Genomic DNA, 20,445 nt, shown 5'->3' with positions numbered 1-20,445 from the left:
GGCCAAATCGCCATAAGACCCATTATTGCATGACGCGGCTATAAAAGTGTGATTTGAATGTGTCCCAAGAAAACTGTGTGCTAATCAAATTTTAACGCACAATATATTTTAGCCACGTGAGGACACATGATGAGAACTCCTGTCGTATAATTTTAATCTACTAACACTAATGTGTGGTTTTAATATAATTACACACATTTCATGTGGTGAATATGCAACATACAAGTGAAAAAAACACAATAGTTATATTTTGTTATCAATTGAATTATTTAGAACAGTAAATTTTATACTTTTATTTCAAAGTCAGAATTTACCCTCAATATTTTTTTTAGCTCACCTGAGCACAACATGGAGAGCTTTTGTGATCGCCTTTTGTCCGTCGTGCGTTGTGCGGCGTCAACATTTGCCTTGTTAACTCTCTAGAGGCCACATTTATTGTCCAATCTTCATGAAATTTGGTCAGAAGATGGGACTCAATGATATCTTGGATGAGTTCGAAAATGGTAACGTTAGCTTGATAAACATGGCTGCAAAGGGGCGGGGCATTTTCCTTATATGGTTATATATGGCTATAGTAAAATCTTGTTTACACTCTAGAGGCCACATTTATTGTCTGATCTTCATGAAACTTGGTCAGAAGATTCATCCCAATAATATCTTGGAAGAGTTCAAAAATGATGCCGGTTGGTTGAAAAAAATGGCCCCCAGGGGGCTGGGCATTTTTCCTTATATGGCTTTAGTAAAACCTTGTTAACACTCTAGAGGCCACATTTATTTTCCGATCTTCATGAAACTTGCTCAGAAGATTTTTCCCAATGATATCTTGGATGAGTTCAAAAATGGTAACCTTTGCTTGAAAAACATGGCTGCCAAGGGGGGGGCATTTTCCTTTATATGGCTATAGTAAAATCTTGTTAACACTTAATTTAGAGGCCACATTTATTGTCCTATCTTCATGAAACTTGGTCAGAAGATTCATCCCAATAATATCTTGGATAAGTTTGAAAATGATGCCGGTTGGTTGAAAAACATGGCCGCCAGGGGGCGGGGCATTTTCCTCATATGGCTATAGTGAAACCTTGTTAACACTCTTGAGGCCACATTTATATTCCGATCTTCATGAGACTTGGTCAGAAGATTTGTCCCAATGATATCTTGGATGAGTTAGAAAATGGTAGCGTTTGCTTGAAAAACATGGCTGCCATGGGGCGTGGCATTTTTTCTTATATGGCTATAGTAAAATCTTGTTAACACTCTAAAGGCCACATTTATAGTCCAATCTTCATGAAACTCTGTCAGAAGATTCATCCCAATAATATCTTGGACAAGTTCAAAAATGATGCCGGTTGGTTGAAAAACATGGCCACCACGGGGGCAGGGCATTTTTCCTTATAGTCATGTATGGCTATAGTAAAACCATGTTAACACTCTAGAGGTCACATTTATTTTCCGATCATCATGAAACTTGGTCAGAAGATTTGTTCCAATGATATCTTGGATAAATTTGAAAATAATTATGTTTGCTTGAAAAACATGGCCACCACGGGGGCGGGGCATTTTTCCTTATATGGCTATAGTAAAACCTTGTTAACACTCTAGAGACCACATTTATTTCCAATCTTCATGAAATTTGGTCAGAAGATTGGTCTCAATGATATCTTGGATGAATATGAAAATAATTATGTTTGCTTGAAAAACATGGCTTCCAAGGGGCGGGGCATTTTTCCTTATATGGCTTTAGTAAAATCGTGTCAACACTCTAGAGGCCACATTTACTGTCCTATCTTCATGAAACTTGGTCAGAAGATTCATCCCGATAATATCTTGGACGAGTTCCAAAATGATGCCGGTTGGTTGAAAAACATGGCTGCCGAGGGCGGGGCATTTGTCCTTATATGGCTATAGTAAAACCTTGTTAACACTCTAGAGGCCACATTTATTTTCCGATCTTCATGAAACTTGGTCAGAAGATTTGTCCCAATAATATCTTGTTATCTCAGGTGAGCGACACTGGGCCTTTCAGGCCCTCTTGTTTAAGTTATTTCTTGATAAATTTATTTGTTTTTTATATTCCGTTTTAGCGATCAAAAAACATTTGTGTGGTTGTCTATAGTATACCTGTAGTTATAGGTGAACTCATGTTCAATGTTTTATAAATTGAGAACTGTGAATGTAAACAAACTGTACCTTTATACTATTGCGTTGTTATAACCGTGTAATTTAGAATAAAGGAGAAATGGCTGCTACCTGTTGAGAACAAAACAACATTTCCCAGACATATCAGATTTAACCCCACTGTACTAGCAAGCACTATCAACGAGGTTACGCAACAGACCCGTGAAATACCATGTGATTAAGACGGAACAAATAGTGGACTATTTTAACCATTCATGAATACATGTACTCTCTTCCGCATTTCGAATAATTAAAAAAAAAAAATTGCTTCTATATACACTCAGTTAAAAAATATTCCATTTAACACGATATTCACATTATGTGTCAATTTGTGAATGAATATGTATAGAGAGAGAGTAATTAAATGCTTCATTTCCAGGCGCCGCAAACTCTTTCTCGGCGGGGATGCCTCGGTTATCAGGTTCATAGTACCTAACAAAAATCGCTTGCAAAACGTTGTATTAACCTTAGTTGTTTGCAAGCGAACAACTAACAATCATTTGCTTAAAAGATTCACCGTGTTCCAGAGACATGGGTCTAACATGTGACATGCTATCTACCCTGATTCTTATATGACAAGCATGATTGAAAAATGGGTCTTATGTCATATATTGCCAGCTGGGCTTCAGATGAGCCTAAGCAATTGCGCAGCGCGCAGTCTGGTCATGAGCTGTGCTGTCCACAATGTCATACAAAGTTTTGTGGTCTCATAAGCAGACAAGATAGATTCTGACCACCCTGTGCTGATCGAGAGCTATTCTGGCGGTATATGGCATAAAAGCCATTTTCACATGATGTGGGTCATATAATAATATAAGAACTACAATCCCTATATGCATGTTGCTTGTTTTGTATCTTAAAGTGAAAAACTTTGATTGTTGCTAAAAAATATTTTAGAAATTACTAATATATATTGAATATTTCCACATAAGCTTTTAAGCTTTATTTGGAAAGGTTGGTAAATATTTTTATCAGTGCCACTGTGAAATTGACTGAATAATGACACTGTGGCTTATCCATGTACGGTTATGTACTTTGCTCATTCGCAAGGCTGTGCTAGACATTAAAGGAATGTGGTGGACTTTGCTCATAGAATGATTTGATAAATCATGGCATTTACATGCATCCAGTGAGTTATGTGTGTGTGTCACTGTCATGACCAATTCTTGAATGATGTACACGTCTTTTATTTTGTAATGCTAAACTTTGCTTTGTCATTCCTATATGTTTAATACTGGATGGGCTAAATGCATGAGCGCATTAAAAATATTTTATCTGCCTCACATCTTTAACCAATAAGGTAGGTAAAACAGCTACTATATAATAGAACTGATTTCAGTGTTTTTATATTACAATAAATAGATTTACTTAAATAAATGTCTGATTGATTTGAATGTTGTATTATTTATGTGTTTATGTGATGTGTTTAAGTTATCCAATAGCTTGGGATAGATAAATGTTACTTGTTACATAAAGTAATTCATCTTGTTAAATCAAGGTTCAATCTGGATCTTCAACTAATAATTTTAAAACATTGAACTTAATATTGTTGCAAAACTTCAACAAAAACAACCACACGGTAATTTACTGCAGGTTTACGCATTGAGAAGTTAAACAGAAAGAAGATAATCATCTTCATATTCAGTCTGTTTTATGGTATAGCTTCTGATGTATCACATTCTTTTCAAAACATTTTAATATCTTACCATAACAAATGACTGTTGTTAAATTTATTTTAGTTTATAAATTCTGTGTGTCTATAATTAATAAAATATTTTTTTACATTGGTTTACAATTATTAATTGTGTGAATGTAGTGATCCACTGAGGGTATTCCATTAAAAAATCTGTCTGCTGCTATCCGTTACATAGACCATGAGGTCTATATATAACAACAAAAGCACCAGCAGATACTCGATGTTTATGCTGGAAACACCTACCAGTATATGTTATTGCTAAGGCTCAGATCTGCTGATTTCTATGATGTTAATTGCTATGAAATTTTGCATGAATGTTAATTATTAGTGTCAGAAAATTTCTCCTGGAATGTCTGTGTGTTTAATTTTTGTAAGGTGTTAGTTTTGTGATGAAGTGTCAAATGGAACGGTTTTGTAAACATGCTTGAGTTTCCTGTGACATGTGTATCAAAAGTAGGTAACATTTTATTTTATTTATTTATTGATTAAATGAATAGGGAGATTTGTATGCAGATTCATGAAGCTGTACGCTAAAATCTTAAGAGCTTGTATTTTGCAACTTTATTCTGATTCTATATCAGTTTTTTTTTCCTTCTTTGAGACGCGCCGAATATCGGCCCTTTCCCCTCAAAATATTTTTCCCCACTTACAGAGATTTTCCTCAAAACAATTATATCTTTTTTTTGGAAACCTTTAATTATATGATATAAGTTAACCTGATCCAGTGTAGAAAATAGGAAAATATTGCACACTTAAATTATCTGTTGCCTTGAATTTGTTTTAAAAACAGTAAAATATGTTAAATTGAGTATTTAAGACTTGCATTACTTTTCCCTAAAATCCAGCGTTTCGCGCGATTTTTTTTCCCCTCAAAAAAGGCCCTTTCCCCAAAATCAGAAAAAAAACCTGTATAGGAATAGCACTCTGGAAACCTTAAATAATGCTCATATGATACGTATGGCGTCCAGATAAGCCTGCTTGTAGTCCTCACAGGCTAATCAGGGACGATAATTAGCCTGTGTGCAAACTTCATATTCGTACCAAAACAAGAAATATTGGTTTTCAAAACTCATTTTTATTTTCATATGCTGAGTGCTGTTGCTGCAAAATCTTCTATTTAACTTTGAATGGCCTGTTTTACACTTTACACTAAACATATAAATACTCAATCATTCGTCAAGAATTTTCTTTTGTTTAAGTTGTTTAACTTTTAGTATTGACTATTGACCCAGAACGATTCATACATGTACATTTCATAATGCTTCAGTTTAAAATAGAGGCATGACATTCGACCCTATGGCATTATGACCTTAAAATGATTCATAGTCATGCAACACTAGCAACATTCAAATAAGCAACTCTGGCTAATTTTATTAATGTTACATGTGTTTAAAAATCTTGTAAACACAAAAGTTCGCCATTTTTCGGAAGTAAACACGCAGCTGCAGCATGCGCTTGACGTCATATAGTGATTTATAGCTTTTGCTATATTTAGATCCAAATGGGGTATTCCCACTAACCATGCTTAAAGAGTGATTATACGATTTTGTCAAATATTTATTAATTTATATAAAATGTGTAAAAAACTTATTAAACATATATTTCAATATAAATTAAAATAAAATTTAAGAAGAAGATGTGTCGAAAAAAATGCCAAATAAACCAGATATTTAATTCTGAAATAAAAAATGTCTGTACAGTCGAATTCGCCAGCATGTAAATCATGCATGTACGATAGGAATCTAAATTTAATTTAGTTTAACGGTTCATTTTAAATTCCTGCAAAAGTATCTATTCATATGACACACAAACACTAACTAAAAAGATGAATGCTTCGGTTATTGTAGGAAAATATGTACGAAATACAATCGTCGCAATCAGCTCGGGCGCTAATTTGTCTTTGCTGCATTTTATGAAATTCATCTTCAATGTATAATTTTTCTTGCCTATTTTGTGTTATTGTAACATATTTTATCAATATATTACAATTTAACACATATAAAAAATCATATAATCTCGCTTTAAATTTACTTGCTCAAAATACACACATTTGACACCAACCTTATTATGCCCCCCTTCGAAGAAGAGGGGGTATATTGCTTTGCTCATGTCAGTCTGTTGGTCATTCGGTCGGTCGGTCCGTCCACCAGGTGGTTGTCATACGATAACTCAAGAACGCTTGGGCCTAGGATCATGAAACTTCATAGGTACATTGATCATGACTCGCAGATGACCCCTATTGATTTTGAGGTCACTAGGTCAAAGGTCAAGGTCTCGGTGACTCGAAATAGTAAATTTGGTTTTTGAATGATAACTCAAGAATGCATACGCGGCCAACAGGGCACACTCTGAACAATATTACTGAAGCAACTGGTCTGTAATCCTAAATCTATAATTATCAGTCGAATGAAACATCATCCTTTTAGTAAAATACAGTGGATCAGTAAAAATATTATCAGAATATGAGATTTTTTGTATATTTTGTATATTAAATATTGTGTTAATGTTTAATTTTGTTGATTAATATAAATATAAGCAGGACAGGGGAGGTAATACACTATTATATCTTTCTTATATACAGGACAAACAAATGCAATAAGTTTAAATTTATTGTTACAGCATTTGCCTCCCTTGTAATATATTTAAATTTTACCAAATGTAAGGCTAACTGCATTTTTGTAATGCATACTACTACTACTACTACTACTACTACTACTATTACTACTACTACTACTTCTACTACTACTACTACTACTACTACTACTACTACTGCTACTACTACTACTACTACTACTACTACTACTTCTACTACTACTACTACTACTACTACTACTACTACTACTACTACTACTATTATTTCTTCTGCTACCACCACCACCACCACCTCCACCACCTCCACCACCACCACCACCACCACCATCACCACCACCACTGTTCACAGTGACAAAAAACATATTCACACAATGGCTGCTACTACAACTTATAGCCCATATAGGGGGGCATGCATGTTTTACAAACAGCCCTTGTTTAATTTAAATGTGCTATCAACAATAAAATTTAAGTTAAGATTGTATGAAACCTTTAAATTTTACAAACTGTTTTATAGTTTCTACTGGTCACTGGTTTGATTCCCACTGTAAGATCAATCTTTAGATCTCCCCCAAAAGATCCAAGTTTTGGTTCTAAATGGACTTAAGAGTGTTTTAATAAACCTAAGGCTTTCGAGAGGCTTAAATAGATTTAAATTAAACTATTTTGTGAAAATTTGGTGCAGTGAAAGTAAGTTTCCATGGATATTCAACTCGGATAGATCTGTACCTTTAAAGACTACTTTTTACTGACATACAAAACCATTGTTTTGATAGATGCTTTGTGCTTATCTAAATCTCATGTGGTATATTAGCCTGTCTGGTACATAAAACTGTCTTTAATTGGCTTAGAGTGGAGAACATGATTTTTTAAATATAAGGTAATTGGCAGTGTTTATTAGGTCAGCAGCAGTTAATATTTAAAGCTGTTCATATAAGGTCACTAGGGGTTCATTAGGTCATGGCCATTTAAGGTCAGCAGCTTTTCATATTATAATGTCAGGTGTAGGTCATATCTGGTCAGCAGCTGTCAACACTAGGTCAGCAGCTGTCCACACTAGGTCAGCAGCTGTCCACACTAGGTCAGCATCTGTCCACACTAGGTCAGTAGCCGTTCATATCAGGTCAGCAGCTGTCCACACAAGGTCAGTAGCTGTCCAAACTAGGTCAGCAGCTGTCCACACTAGGTCAGCAGCTGTTCACACTAGGTCAGCAGCTGTCCACACTAGGTCAGTAGCTGTCCACACTAGGTCAGCAGCTGTTCACACTTGGTCAGCAGCTGTCCACACTAGGTCAGCAGCTGTCCACACTAGATCAGTAGCAGTTCATATCAGGTCAGCAGCTGTCCACACAAGGTCAGTATCTGTCCAAACTAGGTCAGCAGCTGTCCACACTAGGTCAGTAGCAGTTCATATCAGGTCAGCAGCTGTCCACACTAGGTCAGTAGCAGTTCATATCAGGTCAGCAGCTGTCCACACTAGGTCAGTAGCAGTTCATATCAGGTCAGCAGCTGTCCACACTAGGTCAGTAGCAGTTCATATCAGGTCAGCAGCTGTCCACACTAGGTCAGTAGCAGTTCAAATCAGGTCAGCAGCTGTCCACACTAGGTCAGTAGCAGTTCATATCAGGTCAGCAGCTGTCCACACTAGGTCAGTAGCAGTTCATATCAGGTCAGCAGCTGTCCACACTAGGTCAGTAGCAGTTCATATCAGGTCAGCAGCTGTCCACACTAGGTCAGTAGCAGTTCATATCAGGTCAGCAGCTGTCCACACTAGGTCAGCAGCTGTCCACACTAGGTCAGCAGCTGTTCACACTAGGTCAGTAGCAGTTCATATCAGGTCAGCAGCTGTCCACACTAGGTCAGTAGCTGTCCACACTAGGTCAGCAGCTGTCCACACTAGGTCAGCAGCTGTTCATATCAGGTCAGCAGCAGTTCATATAAGGTCAGGAGTGTTTCATCTTAGGTCAGGAGTGGTTCATATTAGGTCAGTAGCAGTTCATATTAGGTATATCAGAAATGGTTCATATTAGGTCAGTAGCAGTTCATATTAGGTCAGTGGCGGTTCATATTAGGTCAGGAGTGTTTGATATTAGTTCAGGAATTGTTCATGTTAGGTCAGTAGTGCTTCATATTAGGTCAGTGGCGGTTCATATTAGGTCAGTGGCAGATCACATTAGGTCAGGAGTTTTTCATATAAGGTCATGAGTAGCGGTTCTTAGTAGGTCAGTTGTGTTTCATATTAGGTCAGGAGTGGTTCATATTAGGTCAGAAATGGTTCATATTAGGTCAGGAGTGTTTCATAAGGAATGGTTCAAAGGAATGGTTCATAGTAGGTCGGTACTCAGTAGTGCTTCATATTAGGTCAGGAGTGGTTCATATTAGGTCAGGAATGTTTCATAGCAGGTCAGAAGTGCTTCATATTTGGTAAGGAGTGTTTCATATTAGGTCAGGAATGGTTCATAGTAGTTCAGAAGTGCTTCATATTAGGTCAGGAGTGGTTCATATTAGGTCAGTAGTGCTTCATATTAGGTCAGTCAGGTGCTTGGTGGTTCACATTAGGTCAGGGGTGTTTCATTTTAGGTTAGTAGGGGTTCATAGTAGGTAAGTTATATATATATTGTGCTTCTTATTAGGTCAGTAATGGTTCATATTAGGTCAGTAGTGCTTCATATTAGGTCAGGAATGGTTCATATGAGGACAGGAGTGGTTCATTGTAGGTCAGTAGCAGTTCACATTAGGTCAGAAGTGGTTGATATTAGGTCAGCAGCGGTGCATATGAATATCTCAAAACCTAATATGAACTTCTGCTGACCTAATATGGTAATATTACAATATGTTGCAACCCTATGATAAATGATCATTACAAATGAATAAAATTTATTGCTACTGATGTATAGTTTTGGAATGATGTTGAATTTTAGCTTCCGCTTTTGAATGTGTGTGCTGCTTCGTTGTTGGGTTTTTTGTTGAAAGAAAAAAACTAAAAATATAAGTCTAAGACTATCCAAACATTAATTGTTTTTTTAAGAAAAGTGCAATAAAACTTCAATTTTCACTTCAGGTGACTGACCTGCTCTTTGTTAAATGTTTTCTTATTTACATTTAGGCTTTGTAATCAAATCCTTCGGTAACACAAAACTTATTTTCCCCAGTTTTTAGTTGGTCAACTGGTACAATAAAATGTAAAAATGAACAGAGTTTATACAATAATGTGTTCAGTGTTAAACTCTAGTACATGTAGTTTAATATAGAACTTTAAAGGAGATCAGTAGTTTTTAAGTACACTGTTAATATCCATTTTCACTCAAAGGGATAATGACCTGTATAAATCCATGACCTGTTTATATCCTATTTCAAAAGTAATGGATCACTCAAGCATTAATTATAAACCAACCTAATATGTGCTTCAGGTAGTTTTTAATGTTCAGTCACATCCATTTCAGGTATCACTATTTGAGTGCGGCATAGTTGTTCTCTTGCAACTGCGACCTTGTGAATTGAGTTAAGAAGCTTGGAAACTGTAAACATGGAAACAACAACAGATTCTGGGACTTCATCAGGAGACTTTAGTGTCAAACAGTCCACAAAACTGTGAGTTGCAAATAGTTTGTTTACTTCACATTAAATTGTTGTTAATTCTTGCAGATAGTTGATGTGAACAGTTCATTTTGGTTTAATTTCCTTATTTTGACTGTATCCAATTTAAATGTTAATGAAATGAATAATGTTTTAGTCAGCTACCAATTTAATTGCTTATTCAAAGTATTTTACATACAAAAATACAGTCACACTTGCAGTCAGGGACCAATGATTTACTTGTGTAATTGACCATAAATATTTGTTGTACAAAATGATGTATTTCCGTTCTTTTGTTCTTTGTTTTTCTGTTAGCTATTACCAGTTACATGTATTCTTAGTACAGCATAATTATATATGGTGAGCTTCAAGCTCATGGGTGACTGACTTTTGTCTGGTATGAATGTGGTCTAGAGCCAATCGTATTTTCAAATCATTGTGAAACTTTATATGTACGTACTTCGCCATGATAACTGATAGAGTTGAAAAAAGTGTATTTTATGTGCATTTTATGAGTATTTTTCTGCATTTAATTTTGCCGTAAGTATATTTTTAATAGAATGTATATGCCTCAATGCACTTTTTTAATGCACAAAAACTACATACAATATATGTGTATTATATGTGCATTTAATGTGGAGACAGACAGACAGAGCGCAAACCATAAGTCCCCTCCGGTGAAACCTTTTAACATTTATTGTCCCCTACCAGTTTCACTGGAGGGGACTTATGGTTTGCGCTCTGTCTGTCTGTCAGTCAGTCACACTTTTCTGGATCCTGCGATAACTTTAAAAGTTCTTAATATTTTTTCATGAAACTTGAAACATGGATAGATGGCAATATGGACATTATGCACGTCATTTCATTTAGTTCCTACGTCAAAAATTATGGTTGCTATGGCAACAAATAGACTAGACTGCTGAAAATGATGGTTATCTGGATCCTGCGATAACTTTAAAAGTTCTTAATATTTTTTCATGAAACTTAAAACATGGATAGATGGCAATGTGGACATGATGCACTTCGTTTCATTTTGTTCCTACGTAAAAAAATCTGGTTGCTATGGAAACAATTTTTATTATGTCCCCCACTAAATAGTGGGGAACATATTGTTTTTGCCCCTTCTGTTGGTTGGTCTGTTGGTTGGTTGGTCTGTTGGTTGGTATGCGCCAACTTTAACATTTTGCAATAACTTTTGCTATATTGAAGATAGCAACTTCATATTTGGCATGAATGTTTATCTCATGAAGCTGCACATTTTGAGTGGTGAAAGGTCAAGGTCAAGGTCATCCTTCAAGGTCAGAGGTCAAATATATGTGGCCAAAATCGCTCATTTTATGAATACTTTTGCAATAGTGTAGATAGCAACTTCATATTTGGCATGCATGTGTATCTCATGGAGCTGCACATTTTGAGTGGTGAAAGGTCAAGGTCATTCTTCAAGGTCAGAGGTCAAATATATGTGGCCCAAATCTCTTATTTTATGAATACTTTTGCAATATTGAAGATAGCAACTTGATATTTGGCATGCATGTGTATCTCATGGAGCTGCACATTTTGAATGGAGAAAGGTCAAGGTCAAGGTCATCCTTCAAGGTCAGAGGTCAAATATATGTGGCCCAAATCTCTTATTTTATGAATACTTTTGCAATATTGAAGATAGCAACTTGATATTTGGCATACATGTGTATCTCATGGAGCTGCACATTTTGAGTGGTGAAAGGTCAAGGTCATCCTTCAAAGTCAAATATATGGGTCAAAATTGCTCATGTAATGTCACTTCTGCAATATTGAAGCTAGCAATTTTATATTTGAAATGCGTGTGTATCTCAAGGAGCTGCACATTTCGAGTGATGAAGGGTCAAGGTCATCCTTCAAGGTCAAACGTCATATAGGGGGACATTGTGTTTCACAAACACATCTTGTTTTTTTAAATTCTGACAATTGGTGGAATTTCTGACAATGGTGGAGCCGGTAGGGGACTATATTGCTTGGCAATAAGTCTTGTTAAATTATGTTAATTACAAGATTGTGTAAATTACAAGAACATTTATTAAATTATGTAAATTACAAGATAATGTGAATTACAAGAAAAGATAGTATTAACATTATAAGAATCAATAAATGCTTAAACAGGGCTTTTAAAAGTTATTAAATTATATTCTTAGGATGAAGGCTTTTAACATTTATTAAATAATGTAAATTACAAGATTGTGTAAATTGCAAGAACATTTATTAAATTATGTAAATTACAAGATAGTGTGAATTACAAGAAAATATAGTATTAAAACTAAGAATCAATAAATGCTTCAACAGGGCTTTTAACATTAATTAAATTATATTCTTAGGATTTGTTAAATTATGCAAATTACAAGATTATGTAAACTACAAGAACATTTATTAAATTATGTTAATTACTAGATTATGTAAATTACAAGAAAAGATAGTATTAAAACTAAGAATCAATAAATGCTTAACCAGGGCTTTTAACATTTATTCAATTATATTCTTAGGATAAAACTATATTCTATAAACAGGTTATTGACCTGCAGATGGTAAATTATTCATGCATGTGTGATTATGTGGTGTTAAGTGATTATTTATTACCGATGGTGATAAGCATTGCCAATTGTTGAGAATACTTTTTAACCCCATATAACAGTTGTAAACCACTAGTAATGTATTGTATTTGAGAGTTGTGTCTCTCATGTTTACCTGTTTCGCTGGCGCGGGAACATTGTAGATACAGTCTATAGGGAAAAGAATTTTAACACTACAAACGGAAGAAAAATTGTAGGTTGAATATGCACCCTAAAACTTTGATTCTCAGTTTCCACTACATGTGAAACTACAATGACATTTAACTGGTGAAAAATGTGCAGGGACAAAACTGAATGGGGATAAAGTTATTATAAAAGGGTGCACTGAATGCTTATATAGTTCAGAAGTATACAAATCTTGCTGGTAAGCTTGACATTTTGAAGAAAGGTCACTTTGATGAAGGGTTTCTTTTTCTTCAGTGTCCATCATCTTAACTTAAGCTAAATATAGTAAATATCATCCTTTTTATTCAACCCAAGGTGAACTTAGATTACAATAGTTTTAAGTTACTCTATTTGATTTGATTTACAGATGGTTTAGATTTATCTGATATTTAAATTGTTTAGACTTACCCAACAGTTTAGACAGAAACTGAAACACAATATGCTGTGAATGAAATTCCTCAACTATAGTTTTACTTGAGAAACACTGCTCTGATTCCATAAATAAGGTAGCCTACAGTTGAAGTATCTAGTTCACAGCAGATTTTTTTTAAATAATTATATTTGTTCGTGTCTTTTGTGTTCAATTAACCCCCAGCAAATCTTTCAATATCCCGCCCCCCCCCCCCCCCCCCCCCCCCCTAACCAGAAATCCTGGATCCGCCTCTGAATAGGGTCATGTGAGGTTAAAAACTAGATAAAGGCTATGTAAGAAAAATCTTGTTTACACTTATGAAGTCTTTTATTTTATCAAACTTTGTCAAAACATTTGTTCAAATGTTAACTCAGCCAATATCATAAATGGTTCTAGGCTGTTGAAAAACATGGCTGCCAGAGGTAATGCAATTGTTCCTTATAGGTGACATGAAACCTTGTGATCACTGTAAAAGTAACTTTTTGGGGGTCCAATCATGATGAAACTTGCTCAAAACATTAGTTTTCATGATATCTCGTCCAAGCTAGAAAATGGTTCTGGTCTGTTGAAAAACATGGCGGTCAGGGGGAAGGGCAGTTTCCCTGATATGGCTGTTTTTCAATTTCATAATGTCTACTCATCCCACTAACAAAATGCCATAAAACAACTTCACCAACAATGATTTAAACAAAAAATTTGTAAACTTACATCAAAGAAACAAGTTCAAGCACATCATTTATAACAAGGAAACCGCAAAATCCTTTTGTTCAACATGAACAGAGAGACTTTACTAATTAGTATACACACTATTAGGCCAATATATAAGATACAGAGAGATGGAGGAGTGGCTAAGTCAAGTGGTAAAGTTAAATTTCCAAATTGCTGTTGTAATGAACGGATTTGGTAGTGTTATGTATCAACAGGTTCACAGGACAGGGGTTTACAAATGGGCTTGACAGGATGTAAAAAAACCGTTAAAACTTTATTTTTGCAAATATCTCAAGTTATTGAAATACATTTGCAAAAATCTTTATTGCATGAAAGACAGTTTTTCTTGCATTTTATGCCGATATCTTAAGATTTAAGAATTAATAGTTTAATATGTCTAAAATCAGTGCCAAATTTCACGTTGCGTGCAGCATACCCGTGGACATGAATGCGTGCAGCATACCCGTGGACATGAATGCGTTTCACATCAAATGTTTGGCCAAGAACACAGGCTTATTAAATAAAGTAATTCTGATGTATTTCAGATTGCCATATGCAGCATAAAAAACTGTCTTTTATGCACTCATTAAAATTCTTTAGAAAAATTGTTTTAAAAAGTTATTTGAAGAAAAGCCCCACATACCAGTGTGTTTACATCCATTAACGTTCAATTGTGAACCCCACAAAGCCACTTAATTAAATTTATAAGTAAATAATGTGCCTGGCTTAGCGATCAAACCTAGGAAGATCTATAGAAGCAGAAGCTTACTTGCTACCATACCAGGCATTTAAATCTTTATTGTAGTAAAAATACTATTTCAGTAATACATGTTTCTGCTAAATTATCAATGAAAAGTGTGTCAAATGCCGATGGACAGTCAACAGACTTATTATCAAAAAAAAATTTAGTCATGAGAGTGATTTTGCTTGTTTGAATATACTGCCTACATTCTTTTCTGAATCTATTACATTTTTTGTTCGATTTTTGTATTGTAAAAAATGGGCATAAGTCCCTTTAAGATTGAGTGCATCGGAAAGTAATTGAATAATTGCACTCAATTGATAGCAAATCTAGATGGGAGTCATATAACTGTGTATTTGTATTGTTTATCAGTACTTTGATCAGGCCTATTGCAATATTTGTAGGGAAGTCATTGTTATATTTACGCATGGCTTGATGTGAGGTTAGGTTTTGTTGTGTTACAAATGTAGTGACTTTAATCTCTGTTTGAAAGCAGCATTGTTATGTCAAGTATAGTCCCATATTTGTTGTGGGGAATTTATAATTGTTTACATTGTGGAATAGATGGGATGTTTATGATTTACAATAAAAAGTTGTATGAGTTAATCATTTTTGATCTCTAAGGCGTGGTGCAAAAACAATTTCGGCAGTAACAGATATATATTACCTGTATTACCTCAGGTACTTTTTAATTTTTACAAAAATTATGGATTGCTTTCTATGCTTGGTAAAGAAATTTGCTTCTTAAAATAGACATTATACTAAATTTAATGTTTACTGTTGGCTGTAACAAACTAAACTGTCACAACAGAGATAAACATATGATTTAAATTGCTTTAAAAAGTGTTGACCATTGAACATGTCAGCCATACAGCTTCCCCTGTGTTACTTACTCACACTAGGATGTTGTTGGATCAATTTACAACCACACCTCATTGTCTATGCCACTATGACACACCTGTGTGTTGCTTTCTCTTTCTACATGTATGTTGTAATTGCATAATTGCAAGCAGGAATCTGTTTAATACTCTAAAGTGTTTCAACAAGGCAATAATGCATTATACTACATGTATACTGAATCAGAGTTATGTTGTTTTACCAATAATCAGGTATCAGTGAAAGAAATGATGTCAGTCAAATAGGGTTCAATAGGCAATTTCTTTTAAAGGGCCTTAAAATCACTTTTAACCCTTTACCACTCAAAGACGCACTTGCACACATTTGATGTCTCTAAGAAAATCCAATTAAATTATAGACCTCTTTTACAAGATTCAAGTTTTAAAGGCTTCATTTTCAATCCTTAGATACTGATGAGCAGCAGACAGCATAAAATCTGAACAGACTGAGTTACTCGCAGGCTGTATTGGTTTGATGCTCTTTGTTATTATTAATTAAGACTATTAAAATCTTTATAGATTTGCTAGTACATCTTTAATGATATTTTTCAAAAATGCAAAAATCTGTGAACAAGTCCCTTTAAAACTCCCTTGTTAAGATATTTGATAAGGAGATTCATTATTGATAATTGTGTTCATTTATTAAAAATACTGACGTTGTTTAGTTGTAACCATTGGATAAGGATATGCAAAGTACAGCTACATTATAAAAACTTGAAGGAAACTACATAACAAGTGGTTGAAGGAAATTAAATTGTTATATAAGCCTATGATTTAAAGCAATATGTTTTAACTACATTCGAAAACCGGTTGGCTTGAATTCTCCTCAAGACACCAATTTTTATGAGCTTGGCGTTTTCGGAGAAAACTCGAGGTATTGTCATAGCCAGCTCGTCATCCGCCATCCGCGTTGTGCTTAAACCTTAACATTTTTTTTAAGGTTTTGAACATTGGCTTTAAAATCAAATTGCTTCCACCTACAACTTTGAAACTTCATATGCAGATGCACCTTGATGAGTTCTACATGCCACAACCATTTTTTGGTCAAAGGTCAATGTCACTGTGACCTTTAAAAAAAATAATCTGACAAGCTTTCATTTATTCAAAACTGCACCCGTAGCCGAGCGTGGCACCCGTTATGCGGTGCTCTTGTTGCCTTTATATTCATGTAAATTTTTGTTGTCTGGCTCGAAGGTTGAATTATCGGATAGCTCAAAGTCCAAGTCACAATTTTCACACTTTCAATGGTTTGTTTGGCTTGCACTCTCTTAAAGTCGTAAAAAGCTATTTATCGATTAGGAGCATTTGACAAGGGTCATGCTATAATTGCTGTCACACCGTACTTATCATCAACTCAAATTGTTAATTGATGGAGTAAAATATGATTCTACTGAATGACTACTCAGTCATCTGTAATAGAATAAAACAAGTGAGGATGAATGAAAAGTGTTTTTAAGTGAACATTTGGATGATACCTATGATTATCTATGACCAGAAAACGCAAACCCTCCAAAGATTCGCCGGATAACGGTCAAGCAAGCTCAACACAAAGCACGAACAAGCGAAACAAAGGGAAAAAAATGGCGCAAAATGCTCAAGCTTCACCCGTGACTAATATTAGCGGACAAACACAGGCGAGCCAGGCAGGTCAGTACTATGGCAGTCCACAACTGACGCAGATACCATTTCCGTACATGATGAACACGCCCAATTTTTATGGACAGGGGTTTATACCCCCGGCAACGCCATCGCCGCCACCAAGCTCGGACATTTTATCATCAATTTTGGAAAGGTTAAATTCTGTTGACAAAAAACTTTCACAACTTGACCAAATTCATCAAACAGTGTCGGGCATAGTTTCGAGAATAGACAAAATAGAGCAACGAATGAATAGCTTTGAAACCCGAATGAAAGAGTTAGAAAAATCGTGTGATTTCAGTGGGAACATGATAGAAAACATAACAAAAAAACAGAGTGAATTCGACTCAACTCTAAAATCCATGAGTAACTTGCAAAGTCGCGAGGATTCAGTGATCCAGCACGAACATAAATTACAGGCTGAAATAACGGACCTCAAGTGCAGGAGTATGCGGGACAATTTGTTGTTTTTCAAGATACCTGAGGAGCAAGAAGAACAGTGCGACAAAAAAATCTTGGAATTCATCGAAACAAAGCTTCACGTGCAAAACGCCCAAACCGAAATCAAGTTGCACAGGGCACATCGGATAGGCCGATACCAGCCAAATAAAGTGCGGCCAATTGTTGCGAAATTCGCATACTACCCGGACAAGGAGAGGGTTCGCAGGGAGTCAAAGGAACTAAAAGGTACCCCTTTCGGAATATCCGAGCAATATCCACAGGAAGTTATGGAGGCCCGACGAAGGCTAGTACCCATCATGAAAAAGGCAAGATCCGAGGGTAAGGAGGCGTATCTCAGGATTGACAAACTGTATATAACAAGCAAGTGTATAAAGAATAGGAAGTTAGTGAGGGTGTCATTAAAATTGTCACATGGAATGTGGAAGGACTAACAGCGTTTAAATGCTCTGATAGTAAGTTTTCATCTTTTCTTAACTGTCACGATATTATATGTCTGACTGAAACTTGGACAAATAAAGACTCTACCTTAGACCTAAAAGGCTATAGTAAGCCTATTCACTCATACAGACGATTACAACACCGTAGAGCGAAGCGCTCGAGTGGTGGTATTGTGATTTACATTAAAGACTATATTCGTAAAGGTGTTACATTAGTAAAAAATGATATTGATTGCATTGTTTGGCTTAAATTAGATAAAATGTTTTTTAATATTGAATCAGATGTATATTTATGTGTTATATATATTGCACCTGAAAATTCCCCTGTCCACTCTTTGTATACTTATGATATTTTTCAAACTATTGAATTAGATATTAATTTTTATCAAACCAAAGGAAAGGTATTTTTAACTGGAGACACAAACTCGCGAACGGGAAATAAAGCCGATTACATTGAAAATGATAGGTATATAAGCGATACCGATTTTGATACTGTCCCAGATATTGAAACCTTAATCCCACGCTCAACTTGTGACCTTACTACGAATCGATTTGGAGACAACCTGTTAGATATTTGTAAAGCGACTAATATTCGTATCGTGAACGGACGTTTACATAACGATCAAAATATAGGTAAAATAACGTGCTATACACATAATGGTGAAAGCTTAGTTGATTATTTATTAACTGCGCACACACATTTTACGGACATTTTAGATTTTACCGTTAACGATTTCACGGAATTCTCGAACCATGCGCCGCTGACATTTGCTCTCCGCACGAATAACGCTGTTTCAACTAGTAATATTAATCCGATTGTTTATTTTAAATGGAAACCCGAGAACAAATGCGACTTTCTTCGTGATGTTTCGTGCGATGTACATAATCTGGAACACATGTTATTATCACAAATTGATTCAAACTCTGATCCGGATATCCTAGTGGGAGAATTTTCGAACTACTTAAATTCTAAAGGAGAAAAGTATTTTAAGCGCAATATAAATCTTGAAAGTAAAGGGTTTATAGATAATGATAAAAATAAACAAAAGTGGTTTAACGAAGAATGTAAAACCAAACAATCTCAATGTACCAGAGCTATATACGAGTTTAATCTTAACAAAAACGAGCGTACACGAGAACAAATGATTGCAGCGAAAAAGGATTATAAGTATACTTGTAGAAAAACTAAATTAAAGTACAACACTGATCAAAGCAAGCATATGAACACTATGAGAAGGAAATCACCCCGTGAGTTTTGGAAATTATTTAAACGTAAAACTACATCACAAAACTCAAATACGATACCGTTAATCGAATTCCACGATTATTTCAGTAAATTAGCGGACGAAGGTGACCTTAATATAAACTCGTTTGATTCCGATACTTTTTTACATGAATTTGACAATAGGTTAAACACAGAACCCTCCTACCCCGAACTCGATAATCCTATATCGACAGAAGAAATTATAAGGGCAACCAAACGGTTGAAAAACAATAAAGCTCATGCGCATGACAATATTATATATGAATATTTTACTGAAACAATCGATGTAATCGTCAGGCCGTTAGAAATATTGTTTAACTACATACTTGATAAAAAGCGTTTTCCGCGCAGCTGGTCATCTGGTATTATAATACCAATTCATAAACGTGGGGACATATCAGATCCAAATAACTATCGGGGAATTACTTTAATAAGTTGTTTTGCGAAATTGTTTACAAGCATATTAAATGAACGGCTTAAACAATGGGCAGAAACGAATGACATTCTAACGGATGCACAATTCGGCTTTAAACCAAACTGTAGCACGGTCGATGCAATATTTATTCTTAATGCACTTATAGAAAAACAGTTTCAGAATAAAGGTAAGCTATACTGTTGTTATATTGACTACCGGAAAGCATATGACGTCATCAATCGCGGCCAATTATGGAGTAAGATGATTAATGTGGGCATCGACGGTAAACTATTAACACTTCTTCGATCCATGTACGATGAAGTGAAATTACAGGTTAAACACATGGGTAAATTATCAGACATATTTAATAGTAACGTCGGCTTATTTCAGGGGGAGATAACCTCGCCCATATTGTTTTCCCTCTTTATTAACGATATCGAATTCGGTTTGCAAAATGGAATAAACGCCGGAATTACACTAGATCAAATATCAATATATCTATTATTATTCGCTGACGACGCGGCTTTATTTTCTGAAACACCGGAGGGTCTCCAAGAATCATTAAACAATTTAGAAACCTACTGCGATAAGTGGAATTTAACGGTAAACATTGAAAAAACAAAGGTCATGGTATTCCGAAAAGGTGGCACAATTAGTAAAACATTAAAAT

The 20,445-nt window shown here is 35.3% G+C and overlaps 1 protein-coding gene across 4 annotated transcripts in view; it reads left to right on the top strand.

Moving 5' to 3' along the window:
* The window catches only part of LOC127876666 (long-chain-fatty-acid--CoA ligase ACSBG2-like), a 74,578-nt gene that overhangs the window by 10,015 nt on the left and 44,118 nt on the right, over positions 1-20,445 (top strand). The window contains exons 1-2 of one of the 4 annotated variants that reach the window (XM_052422025.1): positions 3,311-3,475; positions 9,904-10,051. In XM_052422025.1, coding sequence (XP_052277985.1) covers positions 9,987-10,051 — 65 coding nt within the window. In that variant the 5' untranslated portion in view covers positions 3,311-3,475; positions 9,904-9,986. Of the gene's footprint in view, positions 1-3,310; positions 3,476-9,903; positions 10,052-14,985; positions 15,106-15,128; positions 15,345-20,445 lie in introns of those variants that run through there. The other 3 variants (XM_052422026.1, XM_052422028.1, XM_052422027.1) reach the window with 3 other exon arrangements.

Source organism: Dreissena polymorpha, chromosome 4, assembly GCF_020536995.1.
Source record: "Dreissena polymorpha isolate Duluth1 chromosome 4, UMN_Dpol_1.0, whole genome shotgun sequence".
Lineage (NCBI taxonomy): Eukaryota > Metazoa > Mollusca > Bivalvia > Myida > Dreissenidae > Dreissena > Dreissena polymorpha.
The sequence above is the reverse complement of the archived record's forward strand: the minus strand, read 5'-3'. Positions and strand labels throughout refer to the sequence as shown.